Below are 20,194 nucleotides of genomic sequence, written 5' to 3' on the forward strand. Positions count from 1 at the left end.
TTTCAAGAGCTGTAGATTAGACTTGGAATTTTTTTAAAAAAATTGTGGGGGTTGGACTAGAGGGCCTTCAAGGTCCCTTCCAACTTTATTATTCTATTCCATGCTCTATAGCAACATGAGCATCTCCATGTAGCCACCAGAAGTCCAGTTTGACTTTTACCAAAATACTGGTAAAGAAGGCATGACGAGTACCAAAAATGGTGAGTTCTAAACAGATTTTTTCCATACGGAATAATGAAGTGAGTCACAAGGCAGCCGACACCTTCAACTTCTAGTTTGTGCATTGAGTACTAAACAAAGGATGAGTACCGGGACAAAACTTTTCACGTTGAAATGCGTTGAATACCAAATTCGATGAGTTTCAAAACAGTTGAGTACCAGGGTACCACTGTATGTTATTAATTTTTCTCTCTTCATCAAAAGAAATCTGTCTTAGATAGGAATTCCAGGTTAGTCCTCTTGCATAAAAGTACCGTATTTTTCGGAGTATAAGACACACTTTTTCCCCCCTAAAAGAGGGTGAAAATTTGGGTGTGTCTTATACACCGAATGTAGCCCCACCCACCCACCGGCCCCCATCCTTTAGCCTCTGCCTCCCAGCAATTTGCCTCCTTGCAGCAAACAGCTCATTTCAGTTTCAGCTTCAGCACAGCCTGATCAGCACAAGCAGCTGTTTCAGGCTGCAGGGATTGCCTATCGCTACCTTTTTGGCCTCCGCTGTTTGCTGTTTGCTGCAAGGGGGCAAATTGCTGGGAGGCAGAGGCAGATTTTTTTTTTCTTGTGCTAATCAGGCTGCGCTGAAAATGAAACTGAAACTGAAACAGGCTGTTTGCTGTTTGCTGCAAGGAGGCAAATTGCTGGGAGGCAGGGGCAAAAATTTTTTTCTTGTTTTCCTCCCCAAAAAAGGTAGATGTGTTTTATAGTCCGGAGCATCTTATACTCTGAAAAATACGGTAATTTATAGCTATGTGCACACAACACATCAATTTGTAGTTTTTACAACCGATATTTATGGAATCGAACGACCTGCATTCATATATCTCTTGAACCATACACAATCATACAGCCTGGGCTGATAGAATATATAATACTCCGAAGGAATCACCCACATTTTAGCCTAGCATGCTGGGGTAAACACAGCCTAGAAGTTTTTTGTTGTGAAATTCACACAACATGCTCCATCAGGTAAGTTTCAGTCATTTGCTCATGCCGGTTTCAATGAGTGTTAAACATAATTTGTTTTATGTGTTCAGGTAGTCCTCGCCTTACAACCATTGGTTGAGCGGCCATTTGAAGTTTATCACGTCATTTGCAAAGAGTGACTTACGACCATTTTCCACATTTAAAAGCATTGCAGCATCCCATTTGGTCACGGGGTCAACATTCGGACCCTTGGCAACTGGCCTGTATACACACACACACACACACACACACACACACACACACACACACACATCCACTCGATTCTGGGCTTTTTTCTTTTCTAGCAGCCAGCAAGTTCTTCCTGCTAGGTGGGAGACCTATATAGATCTATTTCTAGCTCGTTTGCTTTCATCAATAAGTCACACCCACATCTTATGTATCCTCCCTGTAAAGGTATAGTATCTATTTTCTTACTTCTTCGTAGGGTTTATGTGCCTGGCTAGAGGAAAAACACACATAAACCCTACGAAGAAGTAAGAAAATAGATACTATACCTTTACAGGGAGGATACATGAGATGTGGGTGTGGCTTACTGATGAAAGCAAACGAGCTAGAAATAGATCTATATAAGTCTCCCACCTAGCAGAAAGAACTTGCTGGCTGCTAGAAAAGAAAAAAGCCCAGAATCGAGTGGATGTGATTCTACTGAGCTAGGGCTGCAGAAAAACCTTGGTTAAGTAGGGAAAACCTGGCTAGAGGAAAAACAAACATACATACATACATACATACATACATACATACATACATGTCAGTCGCCATGTCCCGAGGTCACACAATCCCCTTTTGTGACCTCTGACCAGCAAAAATCAATGGGGAAGCCAGATTCACTTAACAACCATGTGACTAGCTTAGAGAGATTCAATTAACAACGGTGGCAAGAAAGGTCGTAACATAGGGCAAGGCTCACTTCACAACCGTCTTGCTTAGCCGCAGAAATGTTGGGCTCAATTGCGGTCGTAAGTCGAGGACTACCTGTGTGTGCCTTGGCATGTTATACAAACCCAGCATCTATAGCTCATGTACGACTCAATGTATTATTATGTGAATTCATTCAGAAAGCAGATTCGTTGTATAATGGGACCTAAGTAGCGGCGCATTATACTTTTCATCTTGTAGTTATAATATTCGGTCCGCACTTTGGAGTGATTTGAGAAAAAGAAAAAAAAAAGAAAACTCAAGTGTTGAAAGCTCTAAAAATATTCAAGATTCATAAATTGATACTTGCCATCAAGGTAAAATTGTAGGGTTATCTTGGTTGCAAGCCTGTTTTATTTCTGGCCACTGGATAATGGTGTATTTGAAATGCGAACGACAATTAAGGGATAAAGTAAAATGTCCCTCAATTGAAGCTCGATTCTGAATCATTATACTGGGTAGAGAAATCCAATTTTCCAGTGAACAATATGGAACTGGTTTACTATTCACTCCTTCTAGGCTGCTTTGTTGTTCTTCCCAGTCTCATCTACAGCCCTATTACTGGTTTCCCGTTCATGTACTTTGCAGGCTGGAGAGGTTTGGCCAGAATGCTAAATAAGAGTTAGAATGAGCTAAAATATTGCAGTTTGTTCCTTTAGAAAGCATGGATGGATGGTAGGTGGGTGGGTGGGTGGATGGATGGATGGATGGATGGATGGATGGATGGATGGTAGGTGGGTTGATGGATGGGTGGATGGGTGGATGGATGGATGCAAGGAAGAATGGATGGAGGAATTGATGGATACATGTATACATGCATGAATTGGTGGAGGAGTGGATGGATGCATGGATGGATGGATGGGTGGGTGGGAGGGTGGGTGGATGGACAGAAGGAAGAATGGATGGAGGAATGGAGGAATGGATGGATACATGTATGCATGCATGAATTGGTGGAGGAGTGGATGGATGCATGGATGGATGGATGGATGGGTGGGAGGGTGGGTGGATGGACGGAAGGAAGAATGGATGGAGGAATGGAGGAATGGATGGATACATGTATGCATGCATGAATTGGTGGAGGAGTGGATGGATGGATGGATGGATGGATGGATGGATGGATGGATGGATGGATAGGTGGTTGGATGGATGGATGGATGGATAGGTAGTTGGGTGGGTGGGTGGGTGGATGGACGGAAGGAAGGATGGTGGGAGGAATGAATGGATGGGTGAAAGGATGGATGGGTGGGTGGGTGGGTGGGTGGATGGAGGAGTGGATGTATGCATGGGTGAGTGACTAAATTGATGTAAGGATGGATGAGTTGTTGGATGGATGGATGGATGGATGGATGAAGGAGTGGATATATGTATGTATGTGTGGGTGGGTGGGTGGGTGGGTGGATAGGTGGCTAAAGCAGTGGCTAAATTGATGGAAGGATGGGTGAGTTGATGGATGGATGTGTGGGTGGGTGGAGGAGTGGATGTTTGCATGGATGGATGTGTGGGTGTGTGGTGGATTGGTTGATGGATAGATGGACGGATGGGTGGGTGGATGGAAGGAAGGATGGAGGGAGGAATGAATGGATGAAAGGATGGATGCATGGATGGGTGGATGGATGCATGGATGGATGGATAGGTAGTTGGGTGGGTGGGTGGATGGGTGGATGGACGGAAGGAAGGATGGCAGGAGGAATGAATGGATGGATGAAAGGATGGATGCATGGATGGGTGGGTGGGTGGGTGGGTGGATGGATGGATGGAGGAGTGGATGCATGTATGGGTGGGTGAGTGAGTGGATGGATTGGTGACTCAATTGATGTAAGGATGGATGAGTTGTTGGATGGATGAATTGTTGGATGGATGGATCGATGGATGGGTAAGTGGGCGGATGGATGGTTATTCCATAAATTGGCATGTTTGGTAATCCATCTCTGCACATTCCAGATGGAAAAGTAGGTATCCAAAGGTATCCATTTTCATGATCAATACATCAAACATGCATATCCTATTTCCCCCAAAAAAGTTCTTTGATTTGCATTATGTCAGAGCCTCAACCTCAACTGCCATTGCCCTATTTTCTTGTTTCTTGTTCTCTTCAATCTCATTGGATGCACAATTATTCCATGTGCATCCATATGGGATCTCCAACTACCTGCTATTTTAGATGATCCAACCACTTTGGTCGCAATCAGCTCAAAGAACCTCCATGCGCAAAAAAAAAAAAAAAATCACTCCATGCTATTTTTATTAATTCCTTTTCCCTTTCCCTTTTCCTTTCCCTTTTCCTTTCCATGCAGTCATTCCAGGCATAGTTCTGTAACCCAGCTTCCCACCGTGAATATCCAGAGGACCATGTCAATAGAAGGGTAAGGGGGAACCAATATTATCATGTCTGGATCCTTTGCCATTGACATTTGTTTAAGCTTTTTTTTTTTTCATTCATAACCATTGACTCTACATGTACGCTGTATCCAGCGGTGGGATTCACTTACCTTCCCTACCAGTTCGCGAATGTGAGTGCATGCATGTGCATTGCTCGCGCATTACGACTGGGCGGGTGGGCGGAGCCTCCTGCAATCGCCACTACCGGTTCGTTGAAACCGGATAGAACTGGCTGAATCCCACCACTGACTGTATCCTTAATATAGTTTATTGTGTCACATATGCTGCCTCTTTTCTTTAAGAGGTCAGGACAGTGTGTACATAGCTCCCTAATCTGTTTGGTATTCAAGAAAGAGATTCAGAAATGTTGATTTTGGGCCAATCACCAGGAGATTGTGAGTTCTAGTCCCACCTTAGGTATGAAAGCCTGTTGGGTGACTTTGGCCCAATCACTAGGAGACTGTGAGTTCTAGTCCCACCTTAGGCATGAAACCAGCTGGATGACTTTGGCCCAGTCACCAGGAGACTGTGAGTTCTAGTCCCACCTTAGGTATGAAAGCCTGTTGGGTGACTTTGGCCCAATCACTAGGAGACTGTGAGTTCTAGTCCCACCTTAGGCATGAAACCAGCTGGATGACTTTGGCCCAGTCACCAGGAGATTGTGAGTTCTAGTCCCACCTTAGGTATGAAAGCCTGTTGGGTGACTTTGGCCCAATCACTAGGAGACTGTGAGTTCTAGTCCCACCTTAGGCATGAAACCAGCTGGATGACTTTGGCCCAGTCACCAGGAGACTGTGAGTTCTAGTCCCACCTTAGGTATGAAAGCCTGTTGGGTGACTTTGGCCCAATGACCAGGAGACTGTGAGTTCTAGTCCAACCTTAGGTATGAAAGGCTGTTGGATCACTTTGGCCCAATGACCAGGAGACTGTGAGTTCTAGTCCCTCCTTAGCCATCAAACTGGCTGGATGACTTTGGCCCAGTCACCAGGAGACTGTGAGTTCTAATCCTGTTTTAGGCATGAAAAACTGTCTGGTGACTTTGTGCCAACCACTGTCTCTCAACCTAACAGGGTTGTTGTGGAGAAAATAGGAGGCGGAAGGAGTATTAGATATATTCTCCATCATGAATTATTTATAAAAGCAATAAACATGGGATAAAAATAAATAAAATAATAATAATAATAAACATCCTCATCTGCTTGATCTTGGAAGGTCCTAGGTCCTTGGATAGATGGACAAAAATGCCAAACGCAGTCTGGACATTTGGCTGACTCTGCCACCAAGCATTATAAACAATAATAATAAACAGCAATCTCTAGAATGTATAGGATAGACTGGGAATTTCAGGGGAAATTTCCTATAAATCACTTCCAGAAATGTTTTTTTTAAAAAAACAAACCCAACCCTACAAGGATATTTCCTGAAGTCACAAAGAGTCAAGATCAACTAAAATGAAATTATAAACAATAGAATGATTAATCAGAGAGGCAAGAATTGATCTTTGAGAGAATGTCTCTTCTATCAACTCCTCCTACTGGCCTTGTGCATGAATTGGCAATATTTGATAGCAATCCATGCTGTTCAATATATAAGAGTACCGTATTTTTCGGAGTATAAGACGCACCGGAGTATAAAACGCAGCTTAGTTTTTGGGGAGGAAAATAGGGGGGAAAAAAATCTCCCTACCAGGTATTCATCTGGCTAGCGTCCTTAGTCTGGTCAGCTTCGGCACATTAGTTTGCTGGTTTTTTAATCCCCTGCTTCAGTGGTGGGTTGCCCCCGGTTCAGACCAGTTCTATAGAACCGGTAGTAAAACTGGCAGGAGGCTCCGTCCACTGACCCTGACGTCATCAGAAGTTATCTGCGCATGCACGAGCGAACCAGTAGTAAAGGTAAGGAGAACCCACCCCTACCCTGCTTGGGGATAAGAAAAAGAGCTTCTAAGGCACAGCTGAGAGGAAGCAGCAATGAGAAAAGCAGGCAAAGCACGGGGGGAGATCGCATCACTCGGCTAGCGCCTAGTTAGGGCTGAAAAAAAGCTTCTAAAGAACAGCTGAGAGTTGGAGCAAAGCATGGAGATCACTTCACTCACTAGCGCCTCGTTATAGCACAGCGGAGAGTCGAGGGAGCAAGCAAAGCTGGGAAGATCACTCGCTAGTGCCTCGTTAGCGTCTCGTTAGGGCTGAAAAAAGCTTCAAGAAAGCTACATTAGGAGTATAAGACACACCCAAATTTTCAGCCTCTTTTGGGGGGGGGGGAAGGTGTGTCTTATACTCTGAAAAATACGGTAATTTTGAACTGGTGGAATTGATGTCACCACTTCAAATTGCTAATTTATTTATTTATTTATTTATTTATTTATTTATTTATTTATTTATTTATTTATTTATTTATTAGTTCGATTTATATGCCGCCCTTCTCCGGAGACTCAGGGCGGCTGGGAATCTCACTAAAGATTAAATAATAATAATAATAATAATAATAATAATAATAATAATAATAATAATAATGATAATAATACCTGGTGATGCACGGATTGAAGATAAGCAGCAAGAAAAAATCACAAAGTATCGGGACTTGCAAATTGAAGTTGAGCGACTGTGGAAAAAGAAATTGTGTGTTGTCCCGATTGTAATTGGAGCCCTCGGAGCAATACCCAAAGGGCTACCCCGCTATTTAGAAATTCTAAATTTGCCAGACTTGAACATTTTGACTCTACAAAAAACCACCTTACTCGGAACAGCTTACATCCTCCGACGATACCTTAACAGTTCCTAGGTCCTTGGTTAGGACTCGAGCTGCTGAGCTATTAACCAGCCTCAAAGGCTGTGAATCTCACTAAAGATTAAATAATAATAATAATAATAATAATAATAATAATAATAATAATAATAATAATAAAAATAATATATTTAGAAACTCTATTTAAAGGCTATTTAGAAACTCTAAATTTACCGGACTTGAATATTTTGACTCTATAAAAAACCACCTTACTCGGAACAGCTTACATCCTCCGACGATACCTTAACAGCTCCTAAATCCTTGGTTAGGACTCGAGCTGCTGAGCTATTAACCAGCCTCAAAGGCTGTGAATCTCACTAAAGATTAAATAATAATAATAATAATAATAATAATAATAATAATAATAATAATAATAATAATAATAATAAAAATAATATATTTAGAAACTCTATTTAAAGGCTATTTAGAAACTCTAAATTTACCGGACTTGAATATTTTGACTCTATAAAAAACCACCTTACTCGGAACAGCTTACATCCTCCGACGATACCTTAACAGCTCCTAAATCCTTGGTTAGGACTTGAGCTGCTGAGCTATTAACCAGCCTCAAAGGCTGTGAATCTCACTAAAGATTAAATAATAATAATAATAATAATAATAATAATAATAATAATAATAATAAAAATAATATATTTAGAAACTCTATTTAAAGGCTATTTAGAAACTCTAAATTTACCGGACTTGAATATTTTGACTCTATAAAAAACCACCTTACTCGGAACAACTTACATCCTCCGACGATACCTTAACAGCTCCTAAATCCTTGGTTAGGACTCGAGCTGCTGAGCTATTAACCAGCCTCAAAGGCTGTGAATCTCACTAAAGATTAAATAATAATAATAATAATAATAATAATAATAATAATAATAATAATAATAATAATAATAATAATAATATATTTAGAAACTCTATTTAAAGGCTATTTAGAAACTCTAAATTTACCGGACTTGAATATTTTGACTCTATAAAAAACCACCTTACTCGGAACAGCTTACATCCTCCGACGATACCTTAACAGCTCCTAAATCCTTGGTTAGGACTCGAGCTGCTGAGCTATTAACCAGCCTCAAAGGCTGTGAATCTCACTAAAGATTAAATAATAATAATAATAATAATAATAATAATAATAATAATAATAATAATAATAATAATAATAAAAATAATATATTTAGAAACTCTATTTAAAGGCTATTTAGAAACTCTAAATTTACCGGACTTGAATATTTTGACTCTATAAAAAACCACCTTACTCGGAACAGCTTACATCCTCCGACGATACCTTAACAGCTCCTAAATCCTTGGTTAGGACTCGAGCTGCTGAGCTATTAACCAGCCTCAAAGGCTGTGAATCTCACTAAAGATTAAATAATAATAATAATAATAATAATAATAATAATAATAATAATAATAATAATAAAAATAATATATTTAGAAACTCTATTTAAAGGCTATTTAGAAACTCTAAATTTACCGGACTTGAATATTTTGACTCTATAAAAAACCACCTTACTCGGAACAGCTTACATCCTCCGACGATACCTTAACAGCTCCTAAATCCTTGGTTAGGACTTGAGCTGCTGAGCTATTAACCAGCCTCAAAGGCTGTGAATCTCACTAAAGATTAAATAATAATAATAATAATAATAATAATAATAATAATAATAATAATAATAATAATAATAAAAATAATATATTTAGAAACTCTATTTAAAGGCTATTTAGAAACTCTAAATTTACCGGACTTGAATATTTTGACTCTATAAAAAACCACCTTACTCGGAACAACTTACATCCTCCGACGATACCTTAACAGCTCCTAAATCCTTGGTTAGGACTCGAGCTGCTGAGCTATTAACCAGCCTCAAAGGCTGTGAATCTCACTAAAGATTAAATAATAATAATAATAATAATAATAATAATAATAATAATAATAATAATAATAATAATAATATATTTAGAAACTCTATTTAAAGGCTATTTAGAAACTCTAAATTTACCGGACTTGAATATTTTGACTCTATAAAAAACCACCTTACTCGGAACAGCTTACATCCTCCGACGATACCTTAACAGCTCCTAAATCCTTGGTTAGGACTCGAGCTGCTGAGCTATTAACCAGCCTCAAAGGCTGTGAATCTCACTAAAGATTAAATAATAATAATAATAATAATAATAATAATAATAATAATAATAATAAAAATAATATATTTAGAAACTCTATTTAAAGGCTATTTAGAAACTCTAAATTTACCGGACTTGAATATTTTGACTCTATAAAAAACCACCTTACTCGGAACAGCTTACATCCTCCGACGATACCTTAACAGCTCCTAAATCCTTGGTTAGGACTTGAGCTGCTGAGCTATTAACCAGCCTCAAAGGCTGTGAATCTCACTAAAGATTAAATAATAATAATAATAATAATAATAATAATAATAATAATAATAATAATAATAATAATAATAAAAATAATATATTTAGAAACTCTATTTAAAGGCTATTTAGAAACTCTAAATTTACCGGACTTGAATATTTTGACTCTATAAAAAACCACCTTACTCGGAACAACTTACATCCTCCGACGATACCTTAACAGCTCCTAAATCCTTGGTTAGGACTCGAGCTGCTGAGCTATTAACCAGCCTCAAAGGCTGTGAATCTCACTAAAGATTAAATAATAATAATAATAATAATAATAATAATAATAATAATAATAATAATAATAATATATTTAGAAACTCTATTTAAAGGCTATTTAGAAACTCTAAATTTACCGGACTTGAATATTTTGACTCTATAAAAAACCACCTTACTCGGAACAGCTTACATCCTCCGACGATACCTTAACAGCTCCTAAATCCTTGGTTAGGACTCGAGCTGCTGAGCTATTAACCAGCCTCAAAGGCTGTGAATCTCACTAAAGATTAAATAATAATAATAATAATAATAATAATAATAATAATAATAATAATAATAATAATAATAATAATAATAATATATTTAGAAACTCTATTTAAAGGCTATTTAGAAACTCTAAATTTACCGGACTTGAATATTTTGACTCTATAAAAAACCACCTTACTCGGAACAGCTTACATCCTCCGACGATACCTTAACAGCTCCTAAATCCTTGGTTAGGACTTGAGCTGCTGAGCTATTAACCAGCCTCAAAGGCTGTGAATCTCACTAAAGATTAAATAATAATAATAATAATAATAATAATAATAATAATAATAATAATAATAATAAAAATAATATATTTAGAAACTCTATTTAAAGGCTATTTAGAAACTCTAAATTTACCGGACTTGAATATTTTGACTCTATAAAAAACCACCTTACTCGGAACAGCTTACATCCTCCGACGATACCTTAACAGCTCCTAAATCCTTGGTTAGGACTTGAGCTGCTGAGCTATTAACCAGCCTCAAAGGCTGTGAATCTTACTACAGATTAAATAATAATAATAATAATAATAATAATAATAATAATAATAATAATAATAATAATAATAATAATGAATTGCTAGGAAGGGGTGTGTCGCTGTAGAGAAAAAATCTTTGCACCATGTTCAGTACAGCCGTCCCATAGTTTGCCTCTAACAATTATACTCGGTAACAATTACACAATTAAAAACCAGAATTTAATTCTGCAAGGGAGGAAAAATTTGGATTAGGGCTGCCGAGGGGAGAGTAATTCTGCCAAGGTTATCATCAGGCTGCGATCGGTTTTGAGAAGGGAAGACAGATGTTTCCCTCGGTGCCAATGGGAGCTTTCTGATCAGCTTTCCTGCTTTGGTGTGAAGGGGAAAAGCTATAATCTACCTTTTGAGTTAGGCACGAACCCCAAAGATATTCAGCACACCTTAGAATACGCTTTATTCCAGGGGTGTCAAAGGAGATTTCTTCGAGGGCCGGATCAGCATTGTAGTTCTCCTCCACAGGCCCGGGGTGGGGTGGGGAGCCAGGACAGATGCCTCCTGCAGCACCTTGCCAGCCAAAATGCATCCAGCACCCCCTCTGTCCCATTTTCAGCCTGAACGGCCTCCTGCAGCACTTTACCAGGCAAAATGGGGCACCTCCCGAGGCCCCCACATGGCCAGTTTTGGCCGGCAGAGTGCTGCAGGAGGCCGAAAATGGGCCACGGAGGGGGGGCCCACACACTGCCCGTTTTGGCCGGCAGAGGCACCGCGGGCCGGTCCTTTGATATTTCCAGGCCGACCCCGCAGGCCGGATTGAAGCACCCGCTAGGACGGATCCGGTCCCCGAGCTTTGAGTTTGACACCCCTGCTTTATTCTGTTGGAATAGCATCTCTGGAACATAAAATGTGAATTCTAAACTCGGTAAACTTCCCTTGAAATCATCTGGAGGTCGTTAAGAAGAGATTAGAGAGCCATTTGTCTTGAAATGATAGAGGAGAGAGGAGGTTGGACTAGAAGACCTCCAAGGTCCCTTTTCAACTCCGTCATGCTGTTATTCCATTACTTGCTCAGTGAACAAGCAAGAAGGATGCCTTAAGGATGACGGGGAGAAGCCCAGAATGAAGAGATTCGGGCTTTTCTTAAATTGTTGGCGATGTTTGCTTGGTGGAATGAATAGGGAAATGCATAAGGCAATCCTCGGCTTACGGCCATCCATTTAGTGACCGCTCAGAGTAGCCACGGCGCTGAAAAAAATGCACGTTCTCATCATCTGCTGATGATACCTGAACAGTAACGACAATTGCGGAAAGGAGTGACTTACGACCAGTTCTCATACTTGTGACCGTTGCAGCATCCCCATGGCCGCATGATCAAACTTGGGGTGCATGCAAATCGGGATGTGTTTATTGTGGTGGCAGTGAAGATCATTTGCAACCTTCCTTGGGAGCATCTGTCAAGCAAAGTCAATGGGGGAAGCCAGAACAACTGCATGTTTCACTTAACTGGAGTGATTCGCTTAACAGCCATGGCGAAAAAGGTCATAAGATGGGGCAAACCTGGTTCTCCCTTAGCAACGGAAATTTTGAGCTCACTTGTGGTCAGAAGTCAAGGATGACCTGTAGGATGGTACAGGGAGCCGTCGACGTAGGACCACAATCGAGCCCCAAATTTCTGTTGCTAAGTGAGAACTGTTGTTAAGCGAGGTTTGCCTCATTTTACGACTTTTCTAGCCACATTGATCAAGTGAATCGCTGCAGTTCGTAACACCGTCGTTAAGCGAATCTGGCTTCCCACGTTGGCTTTGCTCGCCAGGAGGGTCGCAAAAGGGGATCGCGCGACCGGGAGGAATACCGCAACCGTTATAAAATACGAGTCCGTTGCCAAGCGTCTGACTTGGGATCCGGTGACCATCTGGGAGGCTGCAGCGGTTGTAAGTGTGAGAAAAGGTCGTGGGTCACTTCTTTGTCAGTGCCCTTGTTAACGTTGAACGGTCATTAAATGAACCGTTGTAAGTCAAGGACTCCCTAGAATTGAAATAAGCTGTGGCGGGTTTACAAAGGGTGAAATAGAATCAAGATCACGTGAAGTGTTAATACCACTTTATAAGGCCTTGGGAAGGCCGCACTTGGAATACGGCATCCAGTTTTGGTCGCCACGATGTAAGAAAGATGTGGAGACTCTAGGAAGAGTGCAGAAAAGAGCAACAAAGATGATTAGGGGACCGGAGGCTAAAACATATGAAGAACGGTTGCAGGAACTGGGTATGTCTAGTTTGATGAAAAGAAGGATTAGGGGAGACATGATAGCAGTCTTCCGATATCTCAGGGGCTTCCACAAAGAAGAGGGAGTCAAGCTCTTCTCCAAAGCACCTGAGGGCAGGACAAGAAGCAATGGGTGGAAACTAATCAAGGAGAGAAGCATCCTAGAACTAAGGAGGAATTTCCTGACAGTGAGAACAATTCATCAGTGGAACAACTTGCCTTCAGAAGTTGTGAATGCTCCAACACTGGAAGTTCTTAAGAGGATGTTGGATAACCATTTGTCTGAAGTGGTGTAGGGTTTCCTGCCTAAGCAGAGGGTTGGACTAGAAGACCTCCAAGGTCCCTTCCAACTCTGTTATTCTATTATTCTAAATTGGCCGGAGGGATATTGTTCTGAAAAGAATTTTTTTTGGGGGGCGAGGGGGGACTGTTTAATGGCATATATTTTGCCTAGGACATATGAGTAGGTGAGCAATTCTCTTTTTCTTTTCACAGGGAGCCTCGGAAGGTTGTCTTGCATAAGGGCTCAACGGGGCTTGGTTTTAACATTGTAGGAGGAGAAGACAGGGAAGGCATCTTTGTCTCCTTCATCCTAGCAGGTGGGCCGGCTGACCTCAGTGGGGAACTGCAGAGGGGAGACCAAATTTTGTCTGTAAGTAATTGCAAACTGTCTCTTCTTCTTTTCTTTTCTTTTCTTTTCTTTTCTTTTCTTTTCTTTTCTTTTCTTTTCTTTTCTTTTCTTTTCTTCTTTCCTTTCCTTTCCTTCCTTCCTTCCTTCCTTCCTTCCTTCCTTCTTTCTTTCTTTCCTTCCTTCCTTTCTTTTCTTTCTTTTCTTTCTCTTCTCTTTTCTTTCTTTCTTCTTTCTTTCTTTTTCCTTCCTTCCTTCCTTTCTTCCTTTCTTCCTCTTTTTTTCTTCTTTCTTTTTTCTTTCTTTTCTTTCTTTTCTTTCTTATTTCTTTCTTTCTGTTTCTTTCCTTCCTTCCTTTGTCCTTCCTTCCTCCTTCCTTCCTTCCTTCCTTCCTTCCTTCCTTCCTTCCTTCCTTCCTTCCTTTCTTTTTGTTAAGGTAATGATGATTTAATAGATGACCAGCTGCTGTAAGACTGTAAACCGAGATGATAATTAGGATGAGTCAGCACGGTTATTGCCCCTTTAAGAAGCTGTCTGTATAAGGAAGACCATTAGAGGGTGTCTCTCTCTCTCTCTCTCCTTGTCCTATTCTATCTACATTGTAGCTCTCCGTGTAGAGTTGAAGATTGATTGGTTGCCTGTATATAGAAGTCTTATATATAAACCACTGTTTGTAATGACACAACCTCTGTGTCCTGTATTTTGCTCCTGGGTTGTCTCAAAATAGTAGTCAAGCTGTAAACACTCTGACACCTTTCTTTCTTTCTTTCTTTCTTTCTTTCTTTCTTTCTTTCTTTCTTTCTTTCTTTCTTTCTTTCTTTCTTTCTTTCTTTCTTTCCTTCCTTCCTTCCTTCCTTCCTTCCTTCCTTCCTTCCTTCCTTCCTTCCTTCCTTACTTTTCTTTCTTGAGACTTCTAAGCCAAATATTTAATTCAGGAGTGTTTTTGTTCATATACCAGGGGTGTAAAACTCTATTTCATTGAGGGCCGCATCAGGGTTGTGTTTGACCTTGAGGGGGTGAGGGGTGTGGCCAGCTCAACGTTACTCATGTCGGGGCACCTGTGGTGGCCCGAGCACTCTGCCAGCGAAAACAGGCTCCCAAGCTCCGTTTTCAGCTGTGACGGCCTCCTGCAACCCTCTGCCAGCGAAAATGGAGCTCAGGAGGGCCACTCGCACATGGTCCTCCCTCCCGAGCTCCATTTTTGCTAGCAGAGGCACTGTGGGCCAGTCCTTTGCTGTTTCTAGGGTGGCCCCATAGGAAAGGTCGTAAGTGTGAAAAATTTCACACTTTTTTCCAGTTATGTTGTAACTGTCACTAAGTGAACTGTTGTAAGTTGAGGTATTTGCAAACCAGTGGCTTTGTTGTGGCCTGTCAGCCGCCGGCCCCTCCAGCTGCCGAATCAGAGGAGGAGGAGGAGGCGTGGGAGTCAGGGTCGGCATCAAGGCAACCTGAGAGCTCTGAAGGGGAAGAGGGAATGGAGCTGGCAGAGAGAGAGAGAGACAGAGGCGTAGCCTGAGCTATCCATCAGCCCTCAGAGGGAGAGTCAACAGCCCCCAGGTCTGGAGGTGGCTGATGAAGAAGAGGAGGAACAGCTGGGTCCAGTGCCTGATGCAGCTGCACAGAAGGTAGAGGAGAGGAGAGCAGTGGAAATCTATGGGCTGATCCTTGGGACGGAAGAGCCACCGCTGCTAACGAAGCCCTACCCCTAGCTCTGGGGATAAAAGGCAGGGGGCGGAGATGAATAGATGTGGCAGACAACCTCTACCGGACGGACTTGTTAGCCTGCGTTGCCGCAGCTGCCGGCACTCCTAATAAAGGAATCTTTTGAGTTCACTTCAGCGGGTTTGTCGTGTTTGGAGAGCTGGGTCAGAACAAGCTTTGAAGAGGATTCAGAATTAACATTCTATTATCCTCCTTCTTCACAAGAGGCTGTACCCTCCACTCTTTTTGCAGCCTTTAGCTGGGCTAAAACTGAACGAGTAAAGACCAATCCTGCCATCTACTGTTAGTGCGAATCTCTTCCATTCCTCCCAGCTGTGACTTCAGAGAAGCTTTGCCAGACTTGACTATCTCTTACGGTCATAATAAATTCGTTTTATTTGCAATTCTTTTTTTTTTTTCCAAACTTGCCATGGATTATTTTTTTTAAAAGCCTTTTTGTCTACATTTTGCACATTTAATATCTGGGACGTTACCATAATTGCTTAGTCCGTTTGTAAAACCGAGAGAGTAGAATACAGAAATAAGGCTTCATTGTTTCAGGCACCTCGACGGATTTGTGAATGTAGGTCTCCAGTTTTTTTTCTCTCTCCCTCTTTCTTCCTCTCAAGGATGGGCAGAAACAAACAAACAATGCCCAGTGGTGAGTCTCTTTAGGTAGTTTAGCATTTATTAGTTTGTCAAACATGTACAAGGTAGCAGGTATAAATATGAACATGGACGTGAACAAAGGAAATGAATACAGATAAATGGGGACAGTAGATTAGGGATGGTAGGCACGCTGGTGCACTTATGCACGCTGCCTTTACGGACCTCATAGGAAAGGGTTTTTTTCTTTTAAATGCCTCTGACGATCCAAGCTGAGTTGCCTGATCGGCAGAGACTTTTTTTTTTTAAATGCCTCTGATGATCGAAGCTGAGTTGCCTGATCGTTGGAGGCATTTAAAAGAAAAAAAAGTCTCTGCTGATCAGGCAACTCAGCTTGGATCGTTAGAGGCATTTAAAAGAAAAAAAAGGGGGTTTTTTTTCTTTTAAAAGCCTTTGATGATCCCAGCTGAGCCCCGCGATCATCAGAGGCTTTTTTTTTTCTTTTAAAAGCATTTTTTCGTCCGAAGAGGTTGTAGAAAAAATGCTTTTAAAAGTAAAAAAAAAAGCCTCTGATGATTGTGCGGCTCAGCTGGTCATGTGGGGGGGGCAGGGATTTTTGCTACCGGTTCTCCGAACCACCCGCCTCCATCGCTATCGGATCGGGCAATCCGGTCCGAACCGGGAGCATTTCACCCCTGCCTGGGCAATAGGCTGACTCTGTAAACCGCTTAGAGAGGACTGTAAAAGCACTGTGAAGCAGTATATAAGTCTAAGTGCTATGGCTATTGCTATCATTCTTTTATCTCAATCCTATGTTAAGCTGCACAAGCCTGTTCTAGATCCAAAGTTCATTAAGCAGCTGAATAAAGCAAGACCAAAATTGCATTTTCATGAAGAGACATTAGCTTGGCTCGCAGAAGCTTTGAAAGGGCAGAAAAATATCCCAAATAAGGAGAAATTTTGTGACAGTGAGAACAAGCAACCCATGGAACAGAAGTCGCCTTCGGAAGTTGTGGGAGCTTCATCACTGGAGGCTTTCAAGAAGAGACTGGACTGCCATCTGTCAGAAATGGTGTAGGGTTTCCTGCTTGGGCAGGGGGTTGGACTAGATGACCTACAAGGTCCCTTCCAACTCTGTTAATCTGTTAATCAAATTCGATCAAGATACATGAGAGTAATGCGTGCAGCAGCATAGTTTAAATGTCCATCAAGAAACTATCAGCAGCTTGCAAAAATGAAAGGCTAATACGGAGAGGAAACAGAAATAGATGAATCTGTCGGGAAGCAGGTTTGCAGAACAAAGTAGTGGAAGATTCCTGCAGTTTGCACACCGCAGATGCTCATAGGTGATGAATGGATTATGGTAATTATCGCATTCCTGCCAGGAATCTATTAATTTAAGATACTTCAGGAGAGCACTTAGGGATAACTTCTCATATGTCAGGAGGCTTCATGCTTTTAGCTGTTCTATTTATCCTTGGAACTAAGAGGTCATACTAATTCCTTCTTCTTGCAGCTCTCAACCACATCCTAAATTGCATTAGATTTATCAAGGAAAAAAGCATCGACGTTAAATCACGAAGTTTCATTGTGAGCGTGCATTCTGAAGGTTACACCCTCCAGGGCCTGTACGAGTTGCTGCCAAACTGCAGGTTTAATCAGGACCATGGGAAATTAATTAACAGGACCACGGGAAATTCAGTTAGAACAATTAACCACTGGAACAACTTGCCTCCAGAAGTTGTGAATTCTCTTAACACTGGAGGTTTTTAAGAAGTTGTTGGATAACCATTTTTTTTATTTATTTATTTATATGCCGCCCTTCTCCGGAGACTATTCTATTCTATTCTATTCTATTCTATTCTATTCTATTCTATTCTATTCTATTCTATTCTATTCTATTCTATTCTATTCTATTCTATTCTATTTTATTCTATTCTATTCTATTCTATTCTATTCTATTCTATCTATAACCAACCTGGAACTAAGGAGAAATTTCCCTTCCAACTCTGTTACTCTACTCTACTCTACTCTACTCTACTCTACTCTACTCTACTCTACTCTACTCTACTCTACCCTACCCTACCCTACCCTACCCTACCCTACCCTACCCTACCCTACCCTACGAGAAAACCAATCTGGAACTAAGGAGAAATTTCCTGACAGTTAGAACAATTAACCAGTGGAACAACTTGTCTCCAGAAGTTGTGAATGCTCCAACATTGGAGGTTTTGAAGAAGAGATTGGACAATCATTTATCTGAAATAGTATAGGGTTTCCTGCCTGAGCAGGAGGTTGGATTAGAAGACCTCCAAGCTCCCTTCCAATTCTGTCATTCTGTTGTGTTCTGTTGTGTTCTGTTCCGTTCTGTTCCGTTCTAAGAGGTCACACTAATTCCTTCTTCTTGCAGCACTGAACCATATCCTAAACTGCATTAGATTCATCAAGGAGAAAAAGCATCAACATTACATTACAAAATTTCATCATGAGCATTCAGTCTGAAGGTCAAGGGCTATATTACACCCGCCAGGACCTGTACGAGTTGTTGCCAAACTGCAGGTTTAATCAGGACCATGGGAAATTACAAAATAATCAGGAGAAGCCATCTACCTCATTCATTTCATTGCAATCAAGTTTTGTTTTGTAGTGACCCGTTTATTTGCTATTTGGGGAGACGTAGACTCCTCGCAGGCTGGTTGAAGGCCAATTCTAGCCTTAAAAAAAAGATTGCACATCACTGGAACGCATGTACATTTGGCACACATCCTCATTGGGGTGAAAATTCAGGACCGCACGTTGAGTTCCAATGAAGCTGATTTATTGCTTACACAAGAATCGAGTCCATTTATAACAGAATAACAGAACTGGAAGGGAACGTGGAGGTCTTCTACTCCAACGCCCTGCTCAAGCAGGAGACCCTATACCAGTGATGGTTAACCTTTTTGCCGTCGCATGCCAAAAGCGGGGGGGGGAGCAAGCATGTGTGCCCACACCCATAATTCAATGCGCCCCACCCCCACATATGTGTACAAGACCCCCCGTGCTTCCCTCACTTTTGGCACGTGATAGCACAGTGGGCCTGGTAGGCCCGTTTTTCACTCTTCCCAGGCTCCAGAGCCTTCCTAGGAGCCTGGGGAGGGCGAAAACGGACTTCCCCACCCTCCCGGAGGCCCTCCAGAGGCTGGAAACAGCCTGTTTCATGACTTCCAGTGGGCCCAGAAGGCCCGAAAATCAGCGCACGCCAGAGCTGAGCTAGCACAATGCTTGTGTGCCCACCGATATGACTCCGCATGCCACCTGTGGCACGCGTGCCATAGTTTCGCCATCACGGCTGTTAAGGATATTTTTGAGTTACACCCGACGTTGTGGCTTATAAAGCAGAGTACTGTTAGAGTTTTACCCATGGAAACGTTTTGAAAGTAATTGTGAATAACATACAGACAAACTGGGTTTTATAGTATTTTACTTTTAGAGAAAAGCAAAATCATAGTCCTTTAACAATCCAAGTCTTAGCCGTATAAAGTGCAATATAAGATCAATCCAGGGATATAAAATCTTCTTACCAGTTTGTAGACAAATACAAGGAACAATCAGGAACAATATAAAAACAGTTCAATAAATATCAGAAAGCAGTAAATAAATAATCATGATCAAACAGTTGACCATAGAGAGATCAAAAAGAGTTACGGCGTAGCAGCAGGTAAAAAATGGTGTAGTGTCCACACTAACCAATAATTTAGCTCTCCTTAAATACATTGGCTACAGAGCTCAGCCAATCAGGATGCAGAATGACTCAGCACAGTTCTTAAAGCTACATAATACATTCACACAATACAAACATACAATGTTGGCTTAAATATTTCCTGGCCAACCAATTAGGCAATAACCATTTCCTAATAACGGCCTTTTACCATTCCAGATAAGTGGCTGTCCATTCTCTTCTTCAAAACCTCCAGTGATAAAGCACCCACAACTTCTGAAAGCAAGTCACCCCATTGATTAATTGTTCTGTCATGGAATTTCTCCTTAGTTCTAGATTGGGTCTCTCCTTGAGAGTTAGTTTCCGTGATTAAATTAAGGGTCCACACTAAATTGGGGCTAGATATGAATGATCAAAATTCAAGAGGGATTGAACGTAGGCTGCTTGTGAGAATGTAACGATTCCAAACTGATTTCTCCTTTGACTCCACCACCCTGCTTCCTGACTCTGCTTATCCTTTTCCTACACTGAACATCTCCATAGGGGAGGCAGATTGCCCTGTCAAAAATAGCCAACT

At 41.3% G+C, this 20,194-nt stretch overlaps 1 protein-coding gene across 2 annotated transcripts in view; it reads left to right on the plus strand.

Moving 5' to 3' along the window:
- The window catches only part of DLG2 (discs large MAGUK scaffold protein 2), a 1,162,532-nt gene that overhangs the window by 952,869 nt on the left and 189,469 nt on the right, over positions 1-20,194 (plus strand). For both annotated transcript variants that reach the window (XM_070942955.1, XM_070942956.1), the window contains 2 exons: positions 4,413-4,481; positions 13,478-13,634. In XM_070942955.1, coding sequence (XP_070799056.1) covers positions 4,413-4,481; positions 13,478-13,634 — 226 coding nt within the window. The remainder of the gene's footprint in view (positions 1-4,412; positions 4,482-13,477; positions 13,635-20,194) is intronic.

Source organism: Pituophis catenifer, unplaced genomic scaffold, assembly GCF_029215685.1.
Source record: "Pituophis catenifer annectens isolate HBS135680 unplaced genomic scaffold, rPitCat1.0.hap2 SCAF_4, whole genome shotgun sequence".
Classification (NCBI taxonomy): Eukaryota; Metazoa; Chordata; class Lepidosauria; order Squamata; family Colubridae; genus Pituophis; species Pituophis catenifer.